The sequence below is a fragment of the Candoia aspera genome, chromosome 4 (assembly GCF_035149785.1).
Source record: "Candoia aspera isolate rCanAsp1 chromosome 4, rCanAsp1.hap2, whole genome shotgun sequence".
NCBI classification, from domain to species: Eukaryota; Metazoa; Chordata; class Lepidosauria; order Squamata; family Boidae; genus Candoia; species Candoia aspera.
In genome coordinates this window covers 72,249,399-72,261,848 of record NC_086156.1, presented here as the reverse complement: position 1 = coordinate 72,261,848, position 12,450 = coordinate 72,249,399, and the positions used below count along the sequence as shown (strand labels likewise).

At 40.3% G+C, this 12,450-nt stretch overlaps 1 protein-coding gene across 3 annotated transcripts in view; it reads left to right on the top strand.

The window, feature by feature from the left end:
• Window positions 1-11,984, top strand: part of ARHGAP27 (Rho GTPase activating protein 27) — a 42,125-nt gene extending 30,141 nt beyond the window's left edge. For 2 of the 3 annotated variants that reach the window (XM_063300501.1, XM_063300503.1), the window contains 12 exons: window positions 632-745; window positions 1,546-1,613; window positions 2,691-2,778; window positions 4,003-4,107; window positions 4,939-5,037; window positions 6,382-6,484; window positions 8,104-8,229; window positions 8,474-8,572; window positions 8,851-8,928; window positions 9,780-9,914; window positions 10,496-10,601; window positions 11,101-11,984. In XM_063300501.1, coding sequence (XP_063156571.1) covers window positions 632-745; window positions 1,546-1,613; window positions 2,691-2,778; window positions 4,003-4,107; window positions 4,939-5,037; window positions 6,382-6,484; window positions 8,104-8,229; window positions 8,474-8,572; window positions 8,851-8,928; window positions 9,780-9,914; window positions 10,496-10,601; window positions 11,101-11,278 — 1,299 coding nt within the window. In that variant the 3' untranslated portion in view covers window positions 11,279-11,984. The remainder of the gene's footprint in view (window positions 1-631; window positions 746-1,545; window positions 1,614-2,690; window positions 2,779-4,002; window positions 4,108-4,938; window positions 5,038-6,381; window positions 6,485-8,103; window positions 8,230-8,473; window positions 8,573-8,850; window positions 8,929-9,779; window positions 9,915-10,495; window positions 10,602-11,100) is intronic. The other variant, XM_063300502.1, reaches the window with a different exon arrangement.
• Window positions 11,985-12,450: the final 466 nt, after the last annotated feature.

The window sequence follows — 12,450 nt, the reverse complement described above, 5'->3', positions numbered from 1 at the left end:
TTTAAAGTGTAATACAGTACAATTTCCAATTGCCAACAGCAATTGGAACCTGCTGTAGCTAGCTGCCAGTCTTAGCACTATTTCCTTTTATGTTCCAAATCCCATTTTTCCGCTCCCCTCTCTAGGAAACACAAGTTGAAGATATTAAACTGAACCTCCTTCTAGGTAGTAGGCATATCTTGGCTGGTAATAACAGCCATTTACACACACTATTGAAAAAATATCTTTAGGGTTTTAATCATTATTAAGAAAAATGAGTTGATTGTCACTGACTGTCAACATATATAAATAATATTTGAAGGAAAAAATAAAACCATTTGTAAAAAAAAGGTTGTTCCTTAGAATCCAATACCGATGTAATATTTCTCAAGGCTGGTTTTGAGATTAAGCTTTGAGAAAAGGGGAGGGGAGGGGTGTAGTTGAAATTCTGCCTTTTTCTTGATTTTTATATTAGAAACAATTTAAAAGTGGCATGGGGACATCTGCTGAAAGTAAGAGGAGCTTAAGTGGGCTACGTATTGATAAAAATAAGTACAAACTTGAGTGGGACAATACAGTAGATTAGGATACTGGAGAACTCTGGTATACATGCTTCCATGTTGTTTACGGCTGATGAAATTATTATACGTAGGTGACCGCATCTGGCCATCGCCAGTGTACCAGTAGTGGATCTAGTCTGGGCAGCAGCCCTTTTGCAAGCTGGTCCCCCAGCCTGCCAGCTTACCCTGGCTCAAAAGAGGAGCAGGTAAGGAAAAAGGGGTCTCAGCCTGCTGATGGAGGATCTGAAGTGGGGTTTGGATAAATGAATTAAAGGGAGAGGCAAACTAGTATCCTGATCCCTTGCATGCTTTTGAACCATTTTGGACCTTTTGGAAAGATGGAGGGAATGTTGGGAATAGGGTGGCAAACCAAGCTGCCACTTCCAAACAGCTTGTTAACTCCTGCAGTTACAATTCCCACATCTTCAATTCCCTGACCGTTTTTTCCTTAAATTGTAACTGAGAGCCCAGGCCTGCCAATGTATATAGAAGCTTGTTGGGTAAAAGAATGAAACATCATTTGATTTGAGCTTCATGCTGGTACAAAATGGGAGGCTTAACATTTCAGAGCAGTAGAAGAAATCTCTAGAATCATTTTCACCCTAGGGAAGGTGAAAAAGGGCTCCTATTTCAGTCAGCTTGATAATGCAAAAATAAGACGTCTACTAACTAGGCTCCCCATTGTCAGTATCTTCCTGTACTCTAGACTAAATTAGACAATATCTGTAGTGTTGTATTGGCTTAATACCTAGATGTATTTCCTCTAACAAACTTATAGCGGCTTAATTCAAATCAAGACCACCAGGCTTGGGAAGTGAGGAGAGCCTACCTTTCCTCCCAGTCACTTTGGGTTTGTTTAAAAACAACCACCTCCAATGGCCTAAGATTGGAGCTGCTCAGCTACTGATCCTACCTAATAACAGGGCCAACCTTTCCTCTGATGTGGGGTTTTCCCTAGCAACCAGGGTAAGTTTAAGTCACCATATTTTTTTCTCCACCTCCCCAGTTGAAAACTCTTGAGAAAGCTGGGATGCTCTATCGGACAAAAACCGCTGATAAAGGGAAACGCCTGAGGTAAGAATGGCCTGCTTTGTATGTCTTGGGGACTTCCATTACCCTTGTAATTCTCCATGCACTGACTTATTTCAGTGTTCTGATGTAGGGGGAGACAGGAGGGAAGTTTAGAAGAGTACTTTTTTTCTTGCTTGATCCCGGAGGTACTCTTTACTCTGATAGTTAAAAACATGTCGGGAACAGCGGGCACAATCTTCCTTGTAGTGGTGGAATAGATCAGTTGATGTTGCCTTGTAAGGTCCTGCTTTCTCCTTGTCCAGTCATTCAAGGCACAAGATGGAATCTCCTTCTCTGGTCATGGTGCTCCTACTGGGACTTCCTCAGGCCACTCAACAGCAGCCTGGGTATCAGAGAACACTTAGGCACTTTTACTCCCTGCCTCTAGATTGGCAGAGTCTTAAGCCACTGATGGAAATGGAGTCATATTCCTGAGTCACTGCTAACAGGGAAAGTACTGGTAGCCATTGCTTTTTTTCCCCAAGAAATCTTCCTTAAGCATATCAGTGTCACCAAACAAGCAAGGGTTGATTTAAATAAAGCAAGTGATCAGGAGAATTAAGAGCTGCTTTAAGCCATGCTGAAGGGGAAGATGTTTGCCAATTGACAACTGCCTGCCTTTGTACATTTTCTAGAACTGAATGGGTCTGCATTCCTCTGAATAAACACACTTCTTGAAGGACAGCTTCAAGCTGCTTCTCAGCTTTTCTGCCTACTCCTTTCTGGCTTACTTGTGAGCTCTTCTTTGGAACTAAATTGTTGGCCTCCTGACTGTGCTTCCCTCTCATTCTTCAGCTAAATATTTTCTGTCTGTCTTCATTGCATATTATTTTGAGCCTGTTCCCTCCTCATGACTGGGTTGATCATTCAGAGAGAGATATGGCATACTCCTTCTGTGTGATGATAATCAGGAGCAGGGTGTGTTGAAAAATAATGAGAGAAAGAAAGAATGTGGATGACTATGTTTGGATGGTAACACCATTTTGTTCCAAACTGAAATTCTTCCCTTATTCTTCATTTTATGCCAACCCAATTAGTGTTATTCTGTGAATGATGTGCCCTTTCTTTACCTTCTCTTAGGAAGAACTGGAGCTGTTCATGGACAGTCTTGGAAGGTGGTGTCTTAATATTTTTCAAGGACTCCAAGCATTCAACTTCCAGCAGTGTGGTAAGTCTTCAGCCTTAGCTTGCTGCTCTGAGGTAAAAGACACACCAGCTGATGTTCCAAGAGGACAGGGAGTTGGGGAAGAAATTCAAATTTACAACTACAGTTAATTTAAAAACCATCTTCCCTAATATGAAGCTGCCCATTTACTAAGATCTCCTGAAGAGTCTCTTCTTCTTATCTCACTGATAGCTGCATTTGGTTAGGAAAAATAAATTTCCAGACTTTGAAATCACTTCCCATATGTGTTTCTGTGTGTGTGTGAATAAAATTTCTGTTAGGTTCATATAATTTTTATAAATTAAGGTTATTTTTTAAAATATATATTACTGCTCAGAAAAAAAATCATAACTCTATTAATATGATACAACATTAAAAATAAAGCAAAACTGGGATGAAGAAGACTTGGGCAATTACACTGTTTATAAAATAACAACATTTTACCAAATTGTTTTAAAGTTCTCTTTCTTGCCCCATTCTTGGAATAGATTAATCAGATGTTGATAAACTTCACATACAAATCATCCTGATGTAGAATTCCAGAAGAAACTCTTTCCTTCATTTTGCCCCCCACCCCCTTTTTCTCTATTTGGAAGGCCTGCAAGTTCTTGGTACGCTTAACTACTTTGCTGCTGAAATTTATTGGATCTTCTAATGATGGTTGTCCTTTTTTGTCTTTAAGTCTATTCCTTGCTTCCTTAGGCACTTTGATGGGAAAATAGGATAAATGTTTTTCATAAACTAGGCCAAAAAGGTCACTGTCCAATAACTCCTCTCTTATAAAATTAGTAGGTTTGTTGAATGCAACTTTTCATCATCATCCTCAACCATCTTGCCATTGGTAATGTTAGTTGTGTGATGATTGAAGTATTATTTTAACACTTCTGGAGGACACAGTGATGGAGAAGGTTGCCTCTGTGGGCTTTCATCTCTAAGAGCTATACCTTACTTTAAGTTAGAAACTTTTCTGTTTTCATTTATATTCATACTAATTGATTAGGAATATATGTGCATAACTAAATCTTCCTCACACGGACATACTTTGGCCAGAAATGTGGGTATCTATGGAAGCAAGATACATTTTTCAGTCAGAATAAATGGAGATTTGTAATAAAATTTATATGCTGGATGGATATAATTTGATGGAGGAAGGTGGGAGGTCAGTGAGCAATGGCCCAGTCTGAACATTTTTGTGGCTTCCACTTCTTTTCCTCTTTTCACACTTAGAAACATCCCTCTGTGTTAAGCAGCCCAGAATATACAGTGGAACTTCTTGGAGCATCTCTTTCCTGGGCCCCCAAAGACAAATCAAGCAAAAAGAATGTCTTAGAGGTAAGAAATAGTGGCCATCATCGCCAAGTATGCCAGAGTTTAGGGTAAAGGAAAGAAATGACCCTCTTCGCTGGACCATCTCTGCTACATGTGGCAAAATGAAAAGGCATTTCTCTTATTGCCACAATCAGTTTAGGAAATGTATTTTATGCTGCTTGGAGAAAAATGAAGTGCTTTTTGTCAAAGGATAATAGGCAGCCTACTCCTGCAGATGAAGTTATGATGGGGGGGTCTCCAAAGCACCCTATCCTATAAGGATTGCGAGGGCTAGCCTGCTGTTAAAGAGTCAGTCTAGTTATTTCTTGATATGAATTACTGTTATGGGAACGCAATGTGTTTTATCCTGTGTCACTCATAAAATGATTCTAAAAACTGATGAAGACTTGCAAGTATAGCCCTGTATGCTACTTTGCAAATGGCACTGCACCCGTGCAGTTCTGTGCCATTGTTCCAGTGTTTCTCAACCTTGGCAACTTTAGAGTGTGTGGACTTCAACTCCCAGAATTCCCCAACACAGCACTGACAATTCAGTTTGACTTTGAATTTCAGCAGCATAATATTGAGAGACACTGGCAGCCACCAAATTGCATGGAAGGGAAATATATTTCAGTTTACAGGACAGAATTGCCTGGGCAAAGATGAGGCTTACAGGGTAGCTTAAAGTCTGATATTTTTCATCTTAGAAATGTAATAGTACTAGAATATGCTATATAAGTGATACTCTATACATCCTTACAACTGGTCCTGAATTAGAGTACTTTCCAATGTTCTTTTGATTGTGGGGAACAACTTTTACCCAGGTAACACATGCAAATGCTTGTTCTGTTGCAGCTGAAGACACGAGATGGCTCAGAGTATTTGATCCAACATGATTCGGAGTCCATTGTCAGCATGTGGCACAATGCAATTAATAATAGCATTAGCAGACTGGTAGGTCTCTTGTTGCTGAATCTATGCTATGCCAAATGACGGGAAGATTTTTCATACATACAACAGGGTGGGAGTCATCAGAATGGTGTATGCCGTTCACCTTCCCTTAAACTCTCAGAGCAGAGAGAGACAGATGTTATGTTATGTCATGCTCCCATGTAGGGGGCTTTAGCCTTTTCAGAGGTTACTGAACTACAGCACTTCCCACCATTGGCTGTGCTGGCTGGCATTGCGGGGAGTTGATAGTTGAGCAGTGTCTGAAAGGGTACAGATTTCTTATTCCTACCATACAGCATGGTACAGTTACAATCTCTGGGTTATTTTTTATGTTTTGTTTCCTGAATGTAAGTCAATTCACATCCAGATCAGGGGCATTTTAGAGCATTGGGAGGTTTTTTTAGTTTAAAATTTCCTCATGCCATCTCAGTATCTCCTTTCTGCCAGGAAATCCTTTTTTTTAACAGCAAAACAGTTTTGAACATGTGGCGGTGTTTCTCAACCTTGGCAGCTTTCAGATGTGTGGACTTCAACTCCCAGAATTCCCCAGCCAGCCATGCCACATGTCTGAAAGCTGCCAAGGTTGAGAAACACTGCTCCGGGGGAAAAATACAGCAAGCTTTTTCAGTGCTAACCTAAGCATGTTTACTCAGAAGTAATAGCACTTGATATGAGGCTTCTGTGCCAGTTTGAAAGTAGCCCTGGACCTCTATATATCTTTGACATCTGCACTTTTGGAGAGCTGAGGTGATAGTTTTCTGGCTCAGCTGCAGACAGTGTAGTTGTGGCTATTTTGGGTCCTCTCCCTGTTGGGGGTATTGTTGAGCTTGAGGTCCTGCAAGTGTAATGTTATTTTAAGGGCTTTCTTCTTCATGAGATTGGATAAAAGGAGAAGGGATGCAGCTGGTAGACTTTTGTTGATTTCCCCTTCTCTTCAGCAGTGAACAAGCTGGTGTGACATAAATGTATGCAAAACTTGTCACTGAACTTTACATGCACTCAATTAGGCAACACTTCTTTGTGGTTTTTGTTTTCCTGTTCGAATAAATGGAAGAAAACCACACATTGAGTATGCTTCCAGGCAATCCTTTTTTTCTGCAGTTGCTCTGCCTCATTCATGGGATTTTTAAGGAGCATCCAGATGACACTCACTCTCATTTGTAAATCTCCCATATTTGTTACTACAATACTACTACTGTTGTCTGCTCAAAAAAAGGAAAATAAAGGAGGGAGAGGTGGAATATTTACTGATTTTGAGGGACTGGCAATACTAGGATTCCGCAGTTCTTCCAGCATGGGGAAGGCATCCTGGCAGGCATTACAACAGTTGCTCTTTATTTCTTTCAGCCTACAGATTTACCTTTGGAAGAGAGTGAGGATAATTCAGCAGATCTAAAATCCAAGGAACAAGTAGGGAACAAAGAGAAAGAAAGTGAGAAGAAGAATCCAGGTCTGTGCTCTGTCCACTGGTAAAGTTATGTGGTCTGAGGTTGACAACAGCGGTAGAGTTTTTGATGAAAACCAAAATGGAAACATACATATTTGCAAATTAACAAGTTCAATGAATACCGTGGACATATTTTATCCACAGATGCTTAGTAGTTTTCAGAATTCAAGACTTTTTAATCCTTCTTTTACCTAAGATCCTTAAAGAGGATTTAGTAACCAGGGATCTTTAATTAGGATTTCAAGTAACCATAAAATTAAGGTTTGCTACTGAATTAGAACTTGTCTGACAATTTTCTCAACAGGTTGGGCCTTTATTTTTTTCTGAGTTCAACAATGAAACACTGAAATGCAGGCTGTTGTTTTGTTTTGTTTTGTTTTGGAGATTCAGAGAGAAATGGTGAAGTGCTGGCCATTCCTGTAATACTTGTTTCTTTTAACTGGGTGAAATTGACAAAGAGTTCAGCCAAGTTTCTCTTTCCTGGCCAAGTGGCAGAAAGAACTCTTGTAAAAAAAAATTCAGCAGTCTTCAGAAGACATGCCAACAAAAAGGAAAGCAATTGGCACTTGCTTTCCTGGCATGGGTGGGAAGGAAAAAGAAGTAGGGGACAGAACACCTGACTATCAGTGTGGCCAAGGGGGAGGACATGGTTGAAATCCAGAAAGGAATTTTGTAAGCCGTTTTAATTTCCAGCTAGTTTACGCGCAGATTAGCAGCTGAAGGCTACAGCGTGGAAAAGCCTAAGAAGAAGGCTAAAACTGTAGCATGCCTGAGTCATGTACATTGAAAGAGGGTGTGTTTCCTTACAAGCTGTGAAAGGGGTTTAAATTTAAATTAAAGAGAAATAATCCTGGAACATGATGATTAAAATAACATAGCAAATTCTGTTATATTTCCAACCTACTTTTCTCCAAATGGGTGGGATGTTATGGAAGGTCTAGTTCTATACCCCTGAAGTTGGGGAAGAGTGCCTTACCAGATTGCAAGCTGTATCTTTGAGAAAGTCTTGGATCCTTACAAGCTTTTGATTGCTCTGGAATCAAGGAAAGAAGGATACTTACATACACAGAAGATCCCCATATTGATAAAACTCCTGTTGTTTAGGAGGAAGAGTGGTATATAACTAAAATAAATATGACTACTGCTATTTGTTACATAGTAGTAGTGATAGTATTTTTAGAAATAATAATTTTCCATGCATGATAGTAGAATCCCCTTTATTCTCTTTCCTATGCTGTTTATGTATTGATGTCTGAATATTTGTAAAGGTGAAGTCTTCTTCAATTTGAGCTTGATTTCTAGTGATTTCATGAATGTGTCTATATAGTACTCTTGGCAGCAGTACAGAATAGGAACCAGCAGAAAGCCATTTGTGAATTGATTTTACTCTTTCAACTAAAAGACTATACATCCTCCCAAAAGACTTTTTTTCAAAACAAATGAACTTCTAGCATCACATATAAAAAGCCTCTAAAATCACCTTGATGGAGAAACGTACATTTCCTCTTTTTTGCTGCTTTTTTTTTTCCTGAAAGATGACAGCATATTCAAGTTTCAGCATACCTTTAAAACAATGCTTCCATCCCCACATGGGTACTCTAATGCCGATTGTCCCCTTGCAGCTTTCTGGCACTCATCCAGCTCCCTCAACTCTGAGAATGAATCCAACAAAGTCCGTAACAAGCTCCGGAAATTTCTGTTGAAGCGTCCACCTCTGCAGTACCTGAGAGAGCGAGGCTACATTAAAGGTACATTCCCAGGAGAGAGAGAACGCTGTTCAAAAAATGGCTTTTGAGTATCACTCCAGCCCACAGTTGGTTCGCCATTTAATTTGTAGCTAGTTTAAATACTTTTAACATTTAACTTTTGGGGCTCAACCATCGCTTTCCAAGGCAGTACTAAAATCTACATGGAAGGATATTAATTTAGAAAATGATGTGATCCATCTTTCTTGCCTGATGTGATGTGCTTTTTGTTTTTGTTTAAATTCAGATCAGGTGTTTGGATGTGCTCTTCAAGTTCTGTGTGACCGTGAGAAGAGCACGGTGCCTCAGTTCGTCAGGCAGTGCATCTCCACTGTGGAGAAAAGAGGTATAGGATACTCCACATCTCACCTAAATTGAACATCTGAGCCCAGGCAATCCACATCTTCAGTTTTACGATGTGCATGCATTATGCAACTTGTTCAGAATTTCCATAATATTTACATTTTGTGTCATTCATTCTGGTTTTATGACTCATAAAAAGCTCTGTTAAGTTGCTTTTGTACTGAAGCAAAAGAAGTGAAAAGTTGAGAAAAGGCCCTTACTTTGCACCTATTTTTCTCTTGTGGATATATTGATAATGGTTGCTATCTCTCTCCCTCTCAGGCTTGGATATTGATGGACTTTATCGGATAAATGGTAACCTGGCTACAATACAGAAATTGCGCTACAAAGTTGACCGTGGTAAGCCACTGTGACTTGTAAGCAGGATAGTTAAGTGCGGCATAACACCCATTGCCTGTAGAAGATCCCAGGTTCATTAATTCCTGTGGGTACATTTGAGATGTGTACAGCAGGCCTCCTGAAACCTGAACACTGTCCAGATGTGTTGGTATCAACTTCTTTGTCTTATCCCCAACACACTGCTGAGGCTTTCTGAAGTTAGTGAATGATATTCTAGCATGAAAGAAATGTTTCCCATCCTACTGTCCATATCCCACATGGACATACTAGAATGTATGAAAGAACCCTCGAGGGGTCAGGAATCAGTACCTATTGACCCAGCTTCTCTCTTGGAGCCACTTTGCCGTGCCATGCTTTGCCTCACATACTAGACAAAGCAAGGTGAGGAACATTTAGTTCAGTGTTTTTCAACCATGGCAACTTTTAAGATCTGTGGAATTCAACTCCCAGAACTCCCCAGCCAGCATGCTGGGAGTTGAAGCCCACACATCTTAAAGCTGCCAAGGTTGAAAAACTTTGATTTACCTCAGCATAACTTTTTAACACTAACTAGTCCTACCCGTAGGACTTTAGGTAATCTGAGTTGCTCTCCAGGTAGAGCTGAATTTTAACTCCCTTCTGGAAGCTAAGTGCGCTCTGCTCACTTCTGGGGTGATTAAAGGGGGTCCTCTTCTTTTCTTTAGCATGATTCTGAAACAAATATTATTGTGATGTTCTCTGGTTCAAGGATTGTGAATAAAAGTTGATCCAAGAATCAGTTATGGTTGCAGTGCTATCATTACCTTTTTCTTCAGTGCTGTGGGACATAGGAAGGGATTGTATAGCCTGAAGTGTTGTCATTAATTTTACAGATGAGCACCTGGATCTTGATGACGGCCGTTGGGATGATGTTCACGTTATCACTGGGGCACTCAAACTCTTCTTCCGCGAGCTGCCTGAGCCACTCTTCCCCTTCAGCCATTTTGACAAATTAATTGCTGCCATTAGTAAGACAATGTTGTATTCTTGGGAAGGATAAGAGGACTATTTAGAGGCTAACTTGAATATAAATATCAAAGCCCTAACTTTTTGGGCTAAAAAAAAAAGCTAAGGCATGAAGAAACTAGCAAGCCGCTTTTGAAAATGTTGCCAAGAAGACTTCATGGATTAGTCTAGGCAGTCACCAGGAGTCAAGACTGACTCGAAGGCGCGTGCACACACACACGTGTTTTGCCCTGTTATAATTTGTGGGATGTTCAGTAAAAAAAAAAACCTTGAAGTCTGCCCTCACCTAAGCTATAGGAGGCAGCATGGCATCTAGCATTTAGACTAGGCTTGGCATAGCCTCTCTTTGTAAGATCAGATTAGGAGAATGTGTCTCATGGTCTAATATGCACCTTTTCCCTTGCTTTTGACTGCTGGAAAGAACAGGGTGGCAAGAAAATGCATTATGGTATGATGTCCTGTATTTTTCATAGCATTAAAAAAATAACAATAAAAGGAGAAGGATTTAGACAAACTGCTGTTATTTCTTAGGACCATTTGTATAAAGAATAAAATGAGTGAAATCTTTTTTTTGGGACTGCAGAAATTACAGACCCCACAAAGCGAAGCCACCGCTTACGGGAGCTTGTGCATTCTCTACCTCCTGCTAATCTCAATACCATGAGGGTACTTTTCCAGCATCTCTGCAGGTAAGCAGCTCCATCTTCCAGATTTCTCAGTTGGTTTGGGCTGTCAAGTGCTAATTCTACAGTAAAAGCAGTCCTGTGGCCATAGATCCTGTGTGAATGTATTGCCTCAGCCACAGTCTCCTCCCATCTAGAGTCAACCCTTGTGGCCTTCCTACCTTTAAGTTCTTGCTAGAAGGCAAATCCCACCTCATTCCCTTATCCCACCAAGCCTGCCTGCCTGCCTGCCTGCCTAAATATTGCATCACCATGGGAATTTAGTGGGTGACACTTTTAATTGCTGTGCTGCTTGAAAGAAAGAATATTCAGTGACACTTCAGCAGCCAGAGGGGCAAGAAAGGGGCAGGCAGGTGGCTAACAATCTTTATAGAAGTGCACACTTCATAAAAATAAATGATAAAATTAAACCCCAACCAAAAGAGGATTGGAACTTAAGTCCTATTTCTGATGGCATCTCAGAGTTGTTCTTGTGGCTTCAAGGTGTCCTTTTCTATTTTTCCAGGGTTATAGAGTTCCGGGAGGAGAACCGCATGTCTCTGCAGAGTGTTGCAATTGTCTTTGGGCCAACATTATTGAAACCAGAGGCAGAAGAAGGCAATATGCCTATGTACATGGCTTTCCAGAATCAGATTGTGGAGCAAATCCTTAGTCAGTTCAATTATATATTCCCAGAGAGCTAGACACAGTTGTATAATGGAGTGGCTTCAGTGTGAGAGCAGGTCCTATTGTTGTGAGGAAAGAGGTGTCGCTGGCTTGGGCCACAGACAGAGACAATGAAGCTGGGAGAGAAACATTTGGCAAGCAATTAAATCATCTCCGCTGGATTCAGAAAGCTTGTTTCTGAAGGTTGGAGACATGGATGTTGTAAACTCTGTTGGACAAGAAATGGGTGAATTGCTTGGCACAGCATTCTGGATCAGTGATCTTCAACACTTTCTGGACTACATGATCTGGTGTGGATAAATTTTGTGGAAAGGGGGAGGCTTTATGGGTGAATCTAAAGAGTTACTTTTCAATTGAACTAATGATTTTTCAAGCAACATGGCTTGTTTTGAAGGAATTGAGGGAAATTGTATTGCTATGGATATACTCTGAAACTTCAATTATTTTGAATGAACAAAGTATTCTTGAAAATGTGAGATTGGGCCTGAAGAGGATCAGACATTCACCTGGTGAACACTTGTTACCCTGACTCCACTTTATTGACTGCAAGACATAAAATGGCAGATTACTAATATATGATCATAGTATTGGCATAACAGCATTATAATACAGAACTCAGATTCGTATTATTAATTTCTGTGTATCAGTTGCTTGTTCCAATGTATGTGTGAATTATCTGTGTTAGGATAACTTGCACTTTGAGATTGGTAAAGTGGAATTCAATCTATCTATGTACCTGATCCTTGGGTAACCCTGAATCCAATATAATCAAATACATGTTTACAGTGGAAGAGGGCATCCCATGAACTGTAGAACCTGACAGTTATGTCACCAAAATTGGTTGGCAAAATGGCCAAAAGTTGTGGCCCTTCAGAAGATTGGGAGGCTGAATTGCAGTGCCTGACCTCTCAAACATTGCATACCCCTTGGTTTAGAAATTACCCAGAGAGTTTGGTGCACCTAGAGCTTTTTTTTTTTTTGCTAAAAATAACGTAGGGAAAGAATGAACATGGTGTATGGATTTCTTTCCAATTCCTTAATAATAGCTCTGTTCTGGGTCACTTGACTGGGAGGGGGGCTTAGGATGTAGGAGTTGCTAAGCTGCTTTCTGATGGCCTCTCCCACAGGGACACACTGTGGAAATTTATCTGGACTTTTTTTCTCTACCATCTCCAGGCTGGTCCATTTG